This window comes from Cetorhinus maximus, chromosome 15, assembly GCF_964194155.1.
Source record: "Cetorhinus maximus chromosome 15, sCetMax3.hap1.1, whole genome shotgun sequence".
In the NCBI taxonomy this organism is placed as follows: domain Eukaryota; kingdom Metazoa; phylum Chordata; class Chondrichthyes; order Lamniformes; family Cetorhinidae; genus Cetorhinus; species Cetorhinus maximus.
Genome location: NC_135893.1, coordinates 104,277,250 through 104,295,927, shown reverse-complemented (window position 1 = coordinate 104,295,927; position 18,678 = coordinate 104,277,250). Strand labels below are relative to the sequence as shown.

At 40.1% G+C, this 18,678-nt stretch overlaps 1 protein-coding gene across 1 annotated transcript in view; it reads right to left on the bottom strand.

The window, feature by feature from the left end:
• The window catches only part of abcc1 (ATP binding cassette subfamily C member 1 (ABCC1 blood group)), a 99,914-nt gene that overhangs the window by 12,664 nt on the left and 68,572 nt on the right, over positions 1-18,678 (bottom strand). Inside the window, exons 20-25 of the mRNA XM_078559149.1 lie at positions 15,121-15,199; positions 11,450-11,597; positions 8,994-9,201; positions 6,845-7,155; positions 1,890-2,089; positions 1,483-1,609 (exon numbers count right to left, since the gene is read on the bottom strand). Of these exons, the coding sequence (XP_078415275.1) occupies positions 1,483-1,609; positions 1,890-2,089; positions 6,845-7,155; positions 8,994-9,201; positions 11,450-11,597; positions 15,121-15,199 (1,073 nt within the window). The remainder of the gene's footprint in view (positions 1-1,482; positions 1,610-1,889; positions 2,090-6,844; positions 7,156-8,993; positions 9,202-11,449; positions 11,598-15,120; positions 15,200-18,678) is intronic.

Sequence of the window (18,678 nt, the reverse complement as noted above, 5' to 3'; positions counted from 1 at the left end):
CAGCAACTCGCCACAGTTACATTGACAGTAACCTTTATGGCCAAGGACAAAAGCAGCAATATTGAAGGAATACAAGGCACATCACCACCTCCCCAAGGCAATTAGACACAGATAGTATATGTGGTCTTTCCAGCAGTTCCCCCAGCCCAAGGAAAAATTAAAAAAAGGAAAGACAGAAAAAGTACAGCAGGCTAAAACTGATCAGCTCAAAAGGGCAGTGAAGTTTCAAACTTTTTTTATTCATTCACGGCATCACTAGCTAGGCCGGCATTTATGCACATCCCTAATTGCCCTTGAGAAGGTGGTGGTGAGCTGTCTTCTTGAACCACTGCAGTCCATGTGGTGTAGGTACACCCACAATGCTGTTAGGGAGGGAGTTCCAGGATTTTGACCCAGCGACAGTGAAGAAAGGGCAATATATTTCCAAGTCAGGATGGTGAGTGACCTGGAGAGGAATTTCCAGGTGGTGGTGTTCCCTTGCTTGCGCTGCCCTTGTCCTTGTAAGCAAAGAGGTTGCAGGTTTGCAAGGTGCTGTCACCTTGGTAAGTTGCTGCAATACATCTTGTACCACTGTGCATCGGTGGTGGATGGAGTGCCAATCAAGCTGGCTGCTTTGTCCTGGATGGTGTTGAGCTTCTTGAGTATTGCTGGAGCTGCACTCATCCAGGCAAGTGGAGAGTATTCCATCACATTCCTGACTTGAGCCTTGCAGATGGTGAATAGGCTTTGAGGAGTCAGGTGGTGAGTGACTCTCTGCAGAATTTCCTGCCTCTGACCTGCTCTTGTAGCCACGATATTTATATGGTTGGTCCAATTCAGTTTCTGGTCAATGGTAGCCCCCAGGATGTTGATAGTGGGGGATTCAGTGATGTTCATGCCATTGAATGTCGAGGGGAGATGGTTAGATTCTCTCTTGTTGGAGATGGTCAATGCCTGGCACTTATGTGGCACGAATGTTACTTGCCACTTGTCAGCCCAAGTCTGATTATTGTCCAGGTCTTGCTGCATTCGGACGTGGACTGCTTCAGTATCTGAGTCGCTGCGGATGGTGCTGAACATTGTGCAATCAGCAGCGAACATCCCCGCTTCTGACCTTAAGATGGAAGGAAGGTCATTGATGAAGCAGCTAAAGATGGCTGGGCCTAGGATACTACCTTGAGGAACTCCTGCAGCTATGTCCTGGGAACTGAGATGATTGACCTCCAACAACAGCCACAACCATCTTCCTTTTTGCTAGGTATGATTCCAATCAGCGGAGAGTTTTCCCTGATTCCTATTGACTTCAGTTTTGCTTGGGCTCCTTGATGCCACATTTGGTCACATGCCTCCTTGATGTTAAGGGCAGTCATTGCTCTAATTCTAGAAATTTTGTGGAAACGATCATGATTTTAAAAATTAAGTCAGCTATAATGTAGTTTAATTACAAAAGTTTATAATGAGTAAGAGTATTAATATTAAAATTGTAAACATATTTCTCCATACCTGTAGGGCATAGGATATAGACAACCCAACAATCCCCGGACTGACTGTATCTCTGTATGCCACAGCAAACAGGGCAGCAAAAAGCACAATGCAATTGCCAACAAACTCCAGTCTCACAGCCAACCACCTGGTGGAATGTTAACAAGATGAAAATAGTTAATCTAATTATTGTGGGATCAGTCAAACTCGCTCTCCTGCTCCCGCACAAGTGATTTTGGAACATCCCACAATGCTTAGTTGGTGTAAGAATAATAAGCACCAGGCATCTACATTAAACCTGATTTGACAATCAAGACTAATTGAACTTGAGCATTCATTCATTCACTTTTAATGACTTCTGCATTCCCAAAACAGTGGCGCGAATGACCCAAATGTAGAAGTACAGTAACATTATATTATTAAGTTACCTGTTGGCAACAATACTGGGGTAATAAGCTTTCTGGTTTTCATCTACCCTGAAGTCATTCTGGTGTATAAAACGGTCTTCTTCTCCAAAAGCACGGATAACACTAACACCAAGCAGAGTTTCATTGAAGTTTGAAAATATGGGTGATCGGCTGGCTGATTCTAATCTTTTCAACTGACGTGAGGTAGCCACATAGTACCTCTAAAAATAGAAAAATACGTTAATGAGTTAAAATAATTTTAATTGTCACCAAAAATAGATACAAGAAGCATTTGTTTCAATTAAACAGAATTAGTTACATCTCTTTCACAAACCCTCACTCTAGGTTTGCTACAAAACTCTCAAGAGGTAGTGCCCATGTCTTCTCCATTAAGTATGCTTCAACAACAATTAGTCCGCAATTATTTCCTCTCCTATAGTCATACAGCAGGCTTCCTGTCATATCTTAGTTTCTGGGTCACAGACAGTTACAGCCGTACAATTGTCTCATTGGTAAAAGGTCGTCTTTAGAAGACAATTGGGCACATTATGGCTCTGACCTAAGAGAATAACAAAACTCCATATTCCGTAATTTAAACAGAGATTTGTGAAGGAAAAGAGGTACCGGAGTAGGTCATTCAGCCCCATCATTTTATTCTGCCACTCAATTAGATCATGGCCGATTTGTACTTCATCCCCATTTAGGATGTTGAGTGGTCAGCTGCCGTTTGCTGAAAGAGTGAGTAATGAATCCTGAGAGGGGTTACAGAAAAGGAGGCTGGTCCTAGAAACCCACAATTCCTGCCTTGCAGAAAGATCAAGACAAAAACTTTTAAAGAGAATTGCAGCTATTTGTGTCTCTACCCGATTCTGACATTTTCATTTCCCTTTCAGATTTCCAACATTTGCACTATGTTACTTCTTGGTCATTCAAGTGCTGCCCCAACTAAAGAAAGGGAAACCAAAGCCCCCTAATTGGCAGCCGTTTGGGCCAAATTTAGGTCACAGCTGGTGATAAGTTCGAGGTGAAAAGAGAAAATCAGGAGGACTACAGAGAATGACAATAATTATAAAACCCAACAGGCACATATTTACAGTCATTCCAGAATATTATACAAACTTGTTGGGCTTTAGTTTCTTAACCAATAAAATTTGAGGTACTAAAGGATCTTTAGGATGCTCATGATGGGATCTTTGTTCTCGTCTCTGTGTATAAGAACTAGTTTGTCTGAACTCCAGTTATACTATCACGACAATGTGTTGTGTGCATATGGAACATTAATCTTTAATTTCATCAGTTGATCAGATATATATTGAGCTTCTTTAAAAGAACTTTTACCAAAGACACTGAAGTCACCTAACTTACAAATTGGCCAAGTCTAGAAATATCTGAACATGGATTTGCCACGAGACAGTGATAAGCAGTTCCCCTAATGCACTTCATACCTGCCTTTTCCTGTCTAAACTCTCCACAAAACATAAGAACAATGGGCCTCTAGACTTTCTGACCCCAGAAACTACCAGCAATAATGAAGGACTAACGCAACTTATTATGCAAGGAGAGGTGCTAAGTGCAAAGAGAATCCAAGCCATTTGGTGAAGTCAAAATCAAGCCACACAGCTTTTCATTACTTAAATAATTTATTAACTTTGTTCGGTCTCATAAGATCTCCTCTCACACCCAGTGTCCCAGTTGTCCCCTACTTGTATGTCCTCAAAGTACTTAATTAAACAATGCCCTTCACTCGTGTATATTAATATAATTAAGATACCATTAACACCAAGGATCCCCATCTGTTTCGATGGCATCTTGATAGCTTTCACAATGGGACATCAAGGCTCTTTTATCAACATGGATCACCCTCCATTGTGGGCCAATAACAGTTATCACATGACCAAAACTCCACATGTGAAAAGTTATGATTATAAGCTTGCCTGTTGGTTACTCTGACAACCAGAAGAAGCCTGCAGAATGGACAAGTAACACCATATCTCTCTCCCTGCTGTTCTTAAGTCCAGGACCCTATCTCAGTTAGAATTTGAAATACACCACAGGGATAGAAAATTTCAATCCACAGGGACTTCAGGTGTCATATTATCCACTTTGGAAAAAGACGGATTGCAGTTTAAGAGACTGTCTCCTGAAATTACAGCATTCATCAGCTGCAGCACATCCAAAGCATGAGAAAATAGTTACAATTACTGCATTAATTTGAACTTTGTTTCCAGCTCATCTGCTGTGATTCAAACAATATTTTAATGTCAGGAATAAAATTATAACATTAATCCAGGGCTACTAAAGTAAAACAATTTCAGAAAAAAATAAAAAAGACATCGCACCTACATTCCTCTTAACTGGATATTCCTTTTTCTATTTTTTATATTCATTCACAGGATGTGGGCATTGCTGGAAAGGACACTACTTAATGCCAATCCTGAATTACCATTGAGAACATTTCAGAAGGCAATTAAGAGTCACCCACATTGACGTGGGTCTGGAGTCGCCTCTAGGCCAGACCAAGTAAGGATGGAAAACGTCCCTCTACATACATTTAAACTGAATCTTCCTCTTTTCTCCAATATTGCTCTATTTTAACTACCCTCCCCTTCAGCCACCCCAATTTTTTGAGGGTAAGTAACTTTCACATGCCTTTTTTCTTTAAGCGTCCTGTCCCTACTGTCCATTTCAGAGGCAGGAAGGGAACAAGGTGGTATTCATTGGTTAAAAAAATTGCTTCCCAGCTCTATCAGCTGCACCACAGCTTAGTAGTACCCAGATCAGTAAACACATCTGCACTAGCAAAATAATTAACACTGTGGGCTTACGAGCTCACTTTAAATAAACTCATCCATCATCATTGGGTCCTTCCCTCTCCAGTCCAAGCCAGAGCCAATTATTAATGCATCGACACAAGCATATGGCAAACAGTAATATATTGATGCAAGTGTGTCTCAGAGTAAACTCTTGTACACTTACGAAATACACTTCACAGTGAGGGAGCAAGACACGGACACCGCTAACTTGGTGCCGCTAAGTTAGGTAATAAATACCTAAGCTTTTGGCGTCACTTTTGAAACCCGGTATTATTTCTCCACCTGATGCTCAATAATCAGAGGTTAAAAAAATAGCTAAAATGCATTTAAAATTTCTCCTGTATTATTGAGATATTGTAAAACATTTAAACAACACAATAAGCATTTTAAGTGCAATATTTTTGCGTTATGATGCTGCATTTTTGATTTTTTTTTTTAAATTATGCTTCAGCATATTTGGAATTAACAAAGGAAAGCCATCCTCTCTTTAAACCAACTGCAGATAAATGTCAGACAAGTAGTTGGGTCAAAAACCCAGTGAACTTGGTACATCATTAAAAGAAATAATAACATGCACCTAAATTCTAAATTGTTTTCACTGCCTCATGTTCCAAACAGAGGAGCAAAATTAGTGGCTTTGCTTTGAAAATCTCCCATATAAATTACAAAAATTCAAAGTGTACAAATATTCCAACTTATTAATTTTCGTATGGATATTATGATTTGTGAAATTAATTATTTCATGTGTTAAATGGACTGCTTCAAAATCACTAGATTTAGAATTTAATCAGAATGACCATGCGAGTTTTATAATTAGTGTTTTAGTTTTCTTTCTACCTGTTTCAGAAAAATGTCTTGAATCTAAGTCCAGCCTATGAAACCTGGAATGTGACATACATTATAAAATGTATAACCTCTTACCACTGGTGCCTATAAAATTGGGTAGAATGATACAAGATCACGTAATTGCTACTATGTTTTCTTCACTGATGCAAAAGGTGGCTAAATTATGCAATTATGCTCTTAAGTGCCTAATACACAATTAGCAACAGCCCAGAGACCCTTTAAGACATTTAAGTGGTAGAGTTGCAACACAATTCCTTATTCTAGGAGATGCTACTCCAACTGATTCTAAAATATTTTTCTAAACCAGATTTATTTAGGATAAGTGAGCAGTTCAAATTTGACTTGATTTTTCAAATTGAGCTGTATCCCACGCACGTTTCAGATCATAAACGATCTGTATTTTTAACCACCAATATGCATAACTCCTGTCATGGAGCCAACATCACTAGATGCCACTGTTAGTCAATAGTTTATCTAGTTAAAACTAACTACTTTTAATCAGAATGTCTTATGTTAAATAAACAGTACCACTAGAAACAAAACAGCCAATGGTGCATTATCCTTACAACCTGCTGCTGATTATGTGTCACTCTTGCTTTTCAATACCCACCAGGTTGACGGGCATTAATTAATTACTTTCCAAAAACAAGTTTGAGCCCCAATTTTTCAATAATTTTATGGAGACTTTATTAAAAATATTCTGTTCTCTATTAATGTCTACAATAAAAGACCACCAGCAGGGTTGCTTTGCAGCAGCTTTGAGACTGAAAGACAGTTTGTGATTTGTTAGCTCAGATAATATTTTTACTAGTCGGTGATTTTAGACTTTTTATATCAAATGTTAGAAAATTTCATTGTTGTACTATGGAAGTCACACAATGAACTGAATTACTTTTTTGTATCACCAAAAGAGCAAGCACCTAGCATTCCAGGGCTCCATGACCACAGAACTGTCATGGAATTACTCTCCTGGCTTTTTATTTCCTCCTCTGAACAGCTCTCATCAGTGTTACTGCTGCAGAACAAATTACCTGGTTTCCAAATTCCAGTGATGTCAACCTACCTAAATTTCCTAATGATATGCAGCTTTTTATTGATATATGTCCCCCATGAAAGACTTGTTGCAGAATCCACATTTGCAGTAGCTGCAGAACATTGTTGACCCGAGCACAAAAAAACGATCTTAGAGGTTCAGCACGAGAGCAAATTTATATCCAATAATCAACGACCAGACGGAAAAATGAAATTCTGAATAATTTTGCAAAGAATGACTCCTATACAATTTTTGTTAAGCACAACTATTTCATTAATACTGACCTGTACAAATACGTAGACAAATCCCAAGGGTGGAATGATGACTGTAGCTATTGGAGTGGCCACTAAAATCACCGTGCAAGAAACAAGAACATTAAATAGTGATCCTAAGAACATTTTAATCACTAATGGAATCACCGAGTCTATTGTATCGATTTCTTTGGAGAAGCGGTTTACTATGTTACCACTAGGCGTCCGCTCAAAAAAGCTCATTGGTGACATCAGGATATCATAGAGCACGTGATCATGGAGCCAGCGTGAAGCCGATATTCCTCCAACACTCATCGCCACCGATGAAAAGAGTACAAAAAGACCTGCAAAATTTTAACAAAAATTTAGTTCCAGACCTACGAGCAACAGCAACACCAAAAGTTGTTTAGCAGTTATTTAGCACCTTTAATGTGGAAGCACATCCTCAGGCACTTCAGAGATGTAGGTAAAAGAAGAGCCAAAAAGAGGACACCTTAGGTAGGGTAACCAAAAGCCTGGTCAAATATATGGGTTTTAAAGGAGAGGGGAAAGTTTAAGGCAGTGAATTCAGGCATGAGGTCTAGGCAGTTGAAGGCACAGTCAACAATGGAGAGGTGATGCACAAAATATTGGAGTAGGGAATGGTGAATTAGGGAAGCTGGAAAGCTAGAGAAAGCTACAAAGAGACAGAGAAGGGAAAATCAATGCCTGGGCTTAGTGTGGAGAATTGTGAATCTGAGGCATTTGGCACCAAAAGCCAATGTAAATCAGCAATGACAGAGGTGAAAGGGCAGGACCAACGCACGACAGGGCATCAGACTTCTGCATGTGAAGTTGTCGAAGCATTGAGCATTAGAGGTCAGCTAGCACAGCAGTGGAATAAATCAAGTCGGGGTGATAAAGACATGAATGAGGTTTATGACAGGTGGACTGAAATAGAGATAGAGGGTGGCAATGTTATGGAGATGGGTTGAATAGAGATGAAAACAAACAATATCATCAAGATAGAAGCAGGCACACTTCATGTTTGAGAGGATGTGGGGTTAGAAGCTAAAGCTGGGTCAAAAATGGCACTGGGGCCATCAACTGCATGGTTCCTCCTAACAGTGGCCAGGGAAGGAGCTGGAATCAGTAACAATGGTATGAAGTTTGTAGCTGGGTGTGAAAACAACTTTGATCATTAATGAGGTTCAGGTTACGGTTACAATGGCAGGGGGCAGGAGTGCACAGGGGGAGGAAAGTAGCAGAGGCAATTAAACAGAAAGTCCCTTTCTTGGTAATAAACAAATTCATGAGCTCCTCATAATTGTTTTCATGAGGATTGAGGGAGTAGAGGCAAAGGGTTTGAAGAGATGGACTGTAATGCAGAAACAAAGCCAGTGGTTATCTTTGCTCTCTAGGATCGTCCTAAGGTAGAATGCAGTTTTGGCCGAGGAAAGAAGGGTCCAGTTGAACTTGATATGGTTCACCCAAATCTGGGCGGTGAATGGTCAAGCAAGCTGCGTGCCATATATGGGCACATTTGCATCCCTTAGACTTGAGTGTGCAAAGACGAGGGTAATTATAAGGGGGACGACAGGGAGAGGAACACTGAAAGCTTTCCTCAGGAAAAGGACATCAAGGATTGAGCTAAGGGTGAGGATACAATTGAACAAACCAACAGCTGCAGGTGTGCCAATAAAAGAGGGAAACCAAAGGTTAGGTGATTAGCAGATTTTAAGTGCAGTGGCAGTTGACCTGTGGTGTGGCGGAGGGGCAGTTAGTTGTGGAGGGGAGAATGCAGGGGAAGAGTTAAAAAAAGGTTCAAAGTTAAATATGATTTATTTTCTAATATAATTCTGACCAATACATTTCAAGAACATCTACTATTATGATGCCAAGTCAAAATATACAAAAGCATATTTGTTTCACTATTTTGAAGAATGTAAAACTGTGCTACTTTCAGTTTTACGCAAACTAAAGCCAATGACTTGAGTTACCTGCAATAAAATCCAACAGTTGTGCCAAATAGATAGAATCATGCCTTAAAAGCAACAATTTATCAAAAGAAACTACTAACAGGAAATGCAATAATCCAATTCTGGTCCAAATGCCCCAGACTAAAACACATAATTGTCCTTAACATATTTTCAGAACCAGCAAACTTATATTAAGATTGCAAATCAAAATCATTTTCACAAACCTTGAATTATTCCAAGTGCACCATATACTCCTAGTCTGAGTGAAGTATGCTGTTGGGTCCCATTAATAACTGGATCATCTGTCCATAAACTCAACCAGTAATTAGAGGATAAAGAGGCTACATGTTGGCATAGGTAGAATAGAACAATGCAGAAAGAAATGCAGGTTCCAATTGCCTTCATATATGCCCAGAAAACAGAGAACTTTACCTGATTTTAAAAACAACATCGTTAAAAAGGTCAGAATTACAAGCAAACAGATCATCAAATTAAGAGAAAATACAAAGCCACACAATAAATGCTGCTTACTTCATAACCTTGAGGTTAATGGTTCACACTCCAGGCTGACAAATACCTAACCGTACATGAGGAATTCTAACAGTTTCTTTTGCTTTGCTCCACTAGAAGATGAATATCAACTTAAAGAAAAATTGCTGCCATCCATTTCATCACGAGGCAAGCACAAATCCAATTAAACAAAAGTGATTTGCGTATCCCCAGGTAAGTTGTTTGACACATCAATTTTATTGCCACATATACCACCTCGAAGCCAATTTGGCCCAAACAGCTTCCACTAATTTCCTTTCGAAAGAACATTTTGATTTGGAAAGGGGCACCATAGCTTACAAAAATATAAAGAAATTGATTCTGTTTATTCATTCACACGGGTGTCACCAACAAGGCCAGCATTTATTGCCATTTCTTAATTGCCCTTAGGAAGGCTAGATTTTTACAAAAAGGTGAAACCATAACAACTGTGTGGTTCCTTTGGAGAAACATTGTAATTGGTTAAAGATTCCTCAAACCAATCTTAGAATTATTTAAATGAACTAAGAGGTTCCAAATCTCAAGTAAACATTAAATTTAATTAAGCTTCTGAAGCTGAAGGCTTCATTTGAGTTACTGCCGTACTGAAATTCCTACTGCAGCCAAGCACTTACTTTACAGTTCTTGACCTACTGGGATGATTTTGTACGAGTATAATTTGAGAAAATGTCAAACTGAAACTGCTCCTTAAAATGCTACGTATTAGAAACTTACTGATTTGTTCAAGCATTACATCGATCCTACAACATTCCACAAGTCAAAACATATATAAAATTTTAAATAAAATAGAAGACCAGATATATCAAGATGCCAAGCATGGAATTAAAAGATTTAGAAGGAAAGGAGAACTGAGAGAGATAAGTAGCTCCAAAGTTTTGATGTTTAAGAAAAGAACGATTTAGAATGATTAGGGAGGACTATTTTAACATAGTGAGGATTGCATAAAAGAGGAGTGTAAGTTTAGAATTTGGAGGAAAAGTTCAAAAGAATAATTTTTAAAAATCAGTAAAATAGACAGGAAAAAAGTTACCATTACTTGCCCAATAGCAAGATGACAATCTTTGCACACATTTGCAGACATAATTAGATTGGATTCATATCATATGCTGCACCCTGCTGCAACATTACACATCTACCACCAATAGGAATCTCGCTCTTAACACTCAGCCAGCAGATCCATCTTCAATTCTTTGGTGCCAAATGGGCAGAACAATATTTAATGCCATATCCAGGTTAAAGTGTGATAAAATTACAACATGTAGTACCATCCTTGAAAGATGCACATAGGGAGGAGGCAATACATTAACAAGAGATAATACTATAAATAGAAAAAACTCTGCTGCCTCTCTCATGTCTAGTTTCAGCACAATTAGGTGAAAAATAAAGACTCCCCCTATTTTACCATCCTCTGACCTCCATCTGAATCCGCCAATTTAATGGTGTGCACCTATGCCCACCAGGAAACGGATTGAAGTGGCCCAAACCTATTTCTTAAACCAGCAAACAGGGCTCATTTTCATTGTGTGGGCCTGTACTAGAACCTCGAGGAGAAAGACCAATGTCTAACCCATGATGTCACCGAGTCCCTGGGAATTTTTCCATCTGCGTCAGCCAACATAAACTAATGAAAAAGAAACCAGATCTCCATTTAGGTGAACTTCTTGAGCTCAATCATAAAAATATTATATACACACACGTACATAATCTAGCCTATTAGGCAAACGCCAACCAAGCTAGTAAAATTTTCAGTTTCCACAGTATTAATCTTGTGCAGTTGAAAAAATATGAAGCTAAGTGTATCTAAGTAGTAGTGTTTTTCAAGTTTACAATAAAATAAATAGCGTTTCTTTCCTAAGTAAATACTGAGACCACTGGAACACTAGTATCCTTTCCAACAACACTAAATTTGGCACACCCATCAGGAAGTATCATTGACAGCATCAATCAGGTGTTCATGGATTAGAGAGTATCCCACACAAAAGGTTGGCAGGGTGATGGGTGGGACTTAAAACAATGACAATTTTTCAAATTTAAATTGTGCAGTGACTAAAGTAGTCTTCAGGTTTACTTGGAAGTCTTTCACTCATTGTACGCAGGCAAATCCGATATAAAGATTTATGCATTTCCTTACTCTACCAGTCATAGCTTTGTCAGCTTCTGTCAGTTTCAGACCAGCTGCTTGTTTTGCTTTTTCCCTGGCATCTACTGGATTCGCTGCATTTTTCTGCTGCGAAAGTGTTGCTTCCTCATCATTAGATGCTGAGCTTGATTTGTTCATTCTATAATTATCAAAAGAGAAAGTAACGGTGAAATACAGTGGAATCTCTCTTTGATCATCTGTCTCAAAGTTAGTAATGAGAGGTTTGGCTGAATTAAATGAAAAAGAAATTTCAATAAATTGTGATTATCAATCTCATTGGGTATCCAATGCTGTACAGAGTTACACTCACATACACTCCTAAGGTTTGCAAAATATGGCTCAAATTAAGATAAAAGCAAAAAACTGCGGATGCTGGAAATCCAAAACAAAAACAAAAATACTTGGAAAAACTCAGCAGGTCTGACAGCATCTGCGGAGAGGAACACAGTTAACGTTTCAAGTCCGTATGACTCTTCAACAGAACTAAGGAAAAATAGAAAAGAGGTGAAATATAAGCTCGTTTAAGGGGGGGTGGGACAGGTAGAGCTGGATAGAGGGCCAGAGATAGGTGGAGATAACCAAAAGATGTCATAGACAAAAAGGACAAAGAGGTGTTGAAGGTGGTGATATTATCTAAGGAATGTGATAAACCTGATATCCGCCCTCACGCATTCCTCTCCCTTCCAGAACCATGATAGGGTCCCCCTTGTCCTCACTTATCACCCCACCAGCCTCCGCATTCAAAGGATCATCCTCTGCCATTTCCACCAATTCCAGCATGATGCCACCACCAAACACATCTTCCCTTCACCCCCCCTGGTGGCATTCAGCATGGATCATTCCCTCTGGGACACCCTGGTCCACTCCTCCATCACCCCCTACACCTCAACCCACTCCCACGGCTCCTTCCCATGCAACCGCAGAAGGTCCAACACCTTTACTTCCCCTCTCCTCACTGTCCAAGGGCCCAAACACTCCTTTCAAGTGAAGCAGCATTTCACTTGCACTTCCCTCAATGTAGTCAATTGCATTCGCTGCTCCCAATGCAGTTTCCTCACCCCCTTTCCGATCCCCCTTTTTTCCAATAATTTATATAGATTTTTCTTTTCCCACCTATTTCCATTATTTTTAAATGTATTTGCATCCATTGTTTTATCTCTACCTTTTAGCCTATTCCGATCCCTTCCCCCCACCCCACCCTCACTAGGGCTTTCTGTACCTTGCTCGTCCTGCTTTCTACCCTTAATGTCAGCTATTATCACATTCCTTAGATAATATCACCACCTTCAACACCTCTTTGTCCTTTTTGTCTATGACATCTTTTGGTTATCTCCACCTATCACTGGCCCTCTATCCAGCTCTACCTGTCCTACCCCCCCTTAAATCAGCTTATATTTCACCTCTTCTCTATTTTTCCTTAGTTCTGTTGAAGAGTCATACGGACTCGAAACATTAACTGTGTTCCTCTCCGCAGATGCTGCCAGACCTGTTGAGTTTTTCCAAGTATTTTTGTTTTTGTTATGGATCAAATTAACTTTGATGCAAAACTTTTCTTCTTTCAGTTGCAAATCTACTTACAAGAGCCATTCTCTGGGATATACTTTGCTTTTAAAATATATAGGATAACATGTATTATCACCTTTTGTTAGCATTTTTTTTAATTCATTCAGGGGATGTGGGCTTCACTGGCTGGGCCAGCCTTTATTGTCCATCCCTAGTCACCCTTGAGAAGGTGGTGATGAGCTGCCTCCTTGAACCGCTGCAGTCCATGCGGTGTAGGTACACCCACAGTGCTGTTAGGGAGGGAGTTAAAGGATTTTGACCCAACAACAGTGAAGGAACGGCGATATAGTTCCAAGTCAGGATGGTGAGTGGCTTGGAGGAGAACTTCCAGGTGGTGGTGTTTCCATTTATCTGCTGCCCTTGTCCTTCCAGGTGGTAGTGGTCGTGGGTTTGGAAGATGTTATCTAAGAGCCTTCGTGAATTCCTGCAGTGCATCTTGTAGATGGTACACACTGCTGCTACTGTGCGTCTGTGGTGCAGAGTGTGAATGTTTGTGGATGGGGTGCAAAGCAAGTGGGCTGCTTTATCCTGGATGGTGTCAAGCTTCGAGTGTTGTTGGAGCTGCACTCATCCAGGCAAGTGGAGAGTTTTCCATCACGCTCCTAACCTGTGCCTTGTAGATGGTGGACAGGCTTTGGGGAGTCAGGACGTGAGTTACTTGTCACAGGGTTCCTGGCCTCTGACCTGTTCTTGTAGCCACAATATTTTTATGGCTAGTCCAGTTCAGTTTCTGGGCAATGGAACCTAGTAATACCCCCAGGATATTAAAGTGGGTGATTCGGTGATGGTAATGCCATTGAATGTCAAGGGGTGATGGTTAGATTCTGTCTTGTTATAGATGGTCATTGCCTGGCACTTGTGTGGCACGAATGTTACTTGCCACGTGTCAGCCCAAGCCTGAATATTGTCCAGGTCTTGCTGCATTTAGACATGGACTGCTTCAGTATCTGAGTCGCCGCGAATGGTGCTGAACATTGTGCAATCATCAGCGAACATCCCCACTTCTGACCTTATGATGGGAGGAAGGTCATTGATGAAGCAGCTGAAGATGGTTGGGCTGAGGACACTACCCTGAGGAACTCCTGCAGTGATGTCCTGGCTCTGAGATGACTGACCTCCAACAACAACCACCATCTTTCGTTGTGCTAGGTATGACTCCAACCAGTGGATAGTTTTCCCCCTGATTCCTATTCACTCCAGTTTTGCTAGGGCTCCTTGATGCCACACTCAGTCAAATGCAGCCTTGATGTCAAGGGCAGTCACTCTCAACCTCACCTTGGGAGTTCAGCTCTTTTGTCCATGTTTGAACCAAGGCTGTAATGAGGTCAGGAGCTGAGTGGCCCTGGCGGAACCCAAACTGGGCATCAGTGAGCAGGTTATTGCTAAGCAAGTGCCGCTTGATAGCACTGTTGATGACCCCCTTCCATTACTTTATGGATGATGGAGAGTAGACTGATGGGGCTGTAATTGGCCAGGTTGGATTTGTCCTGCTTTTTGTGTACAGGACATACCTGGACAATTTTCCATATAGTTGGATGAATACCACTAGATGTCACTAATAAATCATATCAAGAAACCTCTTTACTCAGAGTGGGACTCGCTACTACATGGAGTGGTTGAGCTGAACAACAGATGCATTTAAGGGAAGCTAGATAAGTAAATGAGGAAGAAAAAAATAGAAGAACGTGACAGTATGATGAGAATAAGGTGGAAGAGCTGCATGTGGAACACAAACACTGGCACAGACCTGTTGAATCAAATGGTCTGTTTCTGGCAGTAAATTCTATGTAATGCCAATTGATTGGGATGGCCTGTGGGCACTTAGGTCTTGGTGTTTCTTCAAAATGCATTCCTTAATAATGCTTCTATTTGTTCTATTTTATAAATTTTTGAATCTGTTATATTGCAGATTTTGGTGGAATTGGTAAAGGAAGAAGTTCATACTAGGTCTGTTGTTTCATTGCACGGCACAGCAGAAAGCAAATTGGTAAATTTGATATTTTACACAATTAGCAAAGTTTCATTATATTTGAATGTATGTTTCAAAGGTAGTTTGTTTCAGCATACAATGACAGCTCAAATTTACATAGAAAGCATACTTTAGGAGGAAATTTTGTAATATCTTGCGTGGACTAATGTGATTAGGATCCTGTCCCGTTTCTGCTTGGTCATCGAATTCTGAAACAAGAAAGAATTTAAAAATGAAACATTTTAGTATCTTTCCATTGAGGAAGGTGGCAGAAGGGCAATTATGGTCTCAGATTATAAGAGTTTAAATACAGCAACAGTACCTGTTTAGCAGTATCTACCAGCATCAAACTACAGGCTGAAGTAATTTTTTTATGTTGCTATTGTTTAATGACCTGAATTAGGGCATTCTTCAGGTATACACCTGAATATACAAAAGGCACTGCTTAATTTTTTTTTAATATAAGGAACAATCTACAAATAAAGTTTCTTTCCTCATTTACCTAAAGAATCAACCATTGACCTACAGAATGAATAAAGTGAACATCAAATTTACTAGGTTCCAGGATGGAGCTTGTGCATTGGATATTATGTTAGAGTTTAGAATCACAGAATTACAGAATAATTGCAGTGCAGGAGGCCATTCGGCCCATCGTTTCTGCACAGCTCTCCGATCGAACATTGTGACTCAGTGCCATTCTCCTGCCTTTTCTCCGTAACCCTGATCATTATTTCTATTAAAATAATCATCTAATGCCTTCTTGAATGCCTCGACTGAACCTGCCTCCGTCACACTTCCAGGCAGTACATTCAAGACCCGAACCACTTGCTGTGTGAAAAACTTTTTTCTCACATCGCATTTGCTTCTTTTGCAAATCACTTTAAATCTGTGTCCTCTCGTTCTCGATCCTTTTACGAGCGGGAACAGTTTCTCCCCATCTACTCTGTACCCTCATGATTTGAATATCTCTATCAAATGTCCTCTTAGCCTTCTCCTCTCTGAGGCAAACAGTCCCAACCTCTTCAATCTGTCTTCATAACTGAAGTTTTTCATCCCTGGAACCATTTTTGTAAACCTCTTCTGCACTCTCTCCAACGCGTTCACATTCTTCCTAAAGTGTGGCGCTCAGAACTGTACACAATACTCCAGCTGAGGTTTAACTAGCATCCTATACAATTTCAGCATAACCTCCTTGCTCTTGTACTCTATGCCCCTAATAATAAAGCCTAGGATACTGTATGCTTTATTAAGTGCTCTCTCCACCTGTCCTGCCACTTTTAATGACTTATGCACATGTACACTCAGATCTCTCTGCTCCTGCACACCCTTTAGAGTTGTAACTCTTGTTTTATGCTGTCTATGTTCTTCCTCCAAAAATGAATCGCCCCACACTTCTCTGCATTGAACTTCATTTGCCACCTATCTGCCCAATCCACCAACTTGTCTATGTCGTTTTGAAATTCTACACTGTCCTCCTCATAGTTTACAACGCTTCCAAGTTTTGAATCATCCGCAAACTTTGAAATTGTCCCCAGCACACCAACATCTAGATCAAAAAGCAGGGGTCCCAATACCGACTCCTGGGGAACTCCACTACAACCCTTCCTCCAGCCTGAAAAATATCCATTAGCCATTACTCGCTGTTTCCTATTACTCAACAAATTTTGTATCCACATCGCTCCTGTCTCCTTTACTCCATGAGCTATAATTTTTCTCACAAGTCTGTTGTGCGGCACTGCATCGAATGCCTTTTGGAGGTCCATATACACCACATCAACAACATTGCCCTCATCAACATTCTCTGTTATCTCTTCCAGAATCTCCAGCAAGTTAGTTAAACATGATCTTCCCTTAAGAAATCCATGCTGGCTCTTCCTAATCAACCCACATTTTTCCAGGTGGCTATTAATTCTATCCAGAATAATTGTTTCCAGAAGCTTCCCCTCCACCGAAGTTAAACTGACCGGTCTATAATTGCTGGGCTTATCCTTACAACCTTTTTTTTTAAACAAGGGCATAATGTTTGCAATTCTCCAGTCCTCTGGCACCTCCTGAGTCTAGGGAAGACTGAAAGATTGTGTCAATTTCCACTCTCACTTCCTTCAATAACCTTGGATGCATCGCATTCGGCCTCAGTGCCTTGTCAACTTTAAGTACCGACAGCTTATCCAATACCACCTCCTAATCAATTTTGAACCCTAGTGACAATTTCCTCGTCCATCACCATGGCCTGGATAGCATCTGCTTCCATGGTAAAGACAGATACAAGATATTCATTTAACACCTCAGCCATGCCCCCTGCCTCCATGTGTAAATACTCCTTTTACCACCCTCTTACTACTTATGTGCCTATAGGAGACTTTTGGATTCCTTTATGGTGGCTGCCAGTCTTTTCTCATAACCCCTCTTCACCTCTCTTATTTTCTTCTTCATCTCTCCTCTGAACCTTCTGTATTCAGCTTGGTTCTCAATTGTATTTTCTACCTGACACCTGTCATAAGCACACTTTTTCTTCTTTATCTTAATTTCTATCTCCTTTTTCATCCAGAGAGCTCTGGATTTGTTTGCCCTGCCTTTTCCTTTTGAGGGAATATACCTTTATTGTGCCAGAACCATTTCTTCTTTGAAGGTAGCCCATTGTTCAGCTAGTTTTAACCCGCCAACCTTTGATTCCAGGTGCCTGGAACCATCACAGAGGATCTCCAGCACAGCACAAATGACTAAAAATAGTTGTTTGCACCATTTCTATTTTTAGTCATTCGTGCTGGAGATCCTCTGCGGTGGTTCCAGGTTCCCGGAATGGGAGTACCTTAGTGGGGCACAGACTTTGCCCCATAATTATCGAGATGTGAATCTACTTTTGGCTATGTCAACAGGGAGAAGCATTCTGTGCAGGACACAGGGAGGGAAAAATTGAAAGTCATACTGTGTCACTCTCAAATAAGAGCAACTTGTAATTATAAAACATAAATATCTTGCTTTTAAATGAAGAGTAGAAAAGAACTCCTTATAGAAGAGAGCAATGGGATCATGAAATTGTCATCTATTTATTACGGGCACCCACAGGGTGGAGAATGGAATTAAATTGATAACCCGGGCTTTTGATTTTAGGATCAAGAAGAAACTTCTTTGCGCAAAAGTCTTACCGGTGATTAATTTTAATATGTAAAATGAGGAACCAAGTCAAGTCAATGCATTGTCTGTTCAAATAGGTGAACTATCCTAATTTTCCTAATTAATAAACACATTTTAATTGAACTTATTCCAATTTTAGCTTACATTCATTTAATTCAGCAATATTTCAAATTCATTTTCCAAAAAGAAAATCCGCATTAAATTATTTGCATGCAAAAAAAAAACTGAGCAAGGATGCAATTTAAAATGCAGCAACACTACACAGAGCACCAGGAATGCAAATTTAGAGTATTTTTCCTTGAAGACTGCAATGTGGAGAAATTTGATCTCCTAGATATCCAGAATATCCTCCACCTTTTCACTGAATAACTGGCAACTCCAAAATGAAAGGTGATACTCAAAAGAGTCCTGCATAATAGCCTGTGAATGATACCAAGATAAAACATTGGAATCAGTCCAGGCAAAATCCAAACACAAGGATACAAGGAGGAAAGCACCAAATAAATGCATTTAGGCTGCATAATTTTGAAAGTTGAATAGGAATAGGACCATC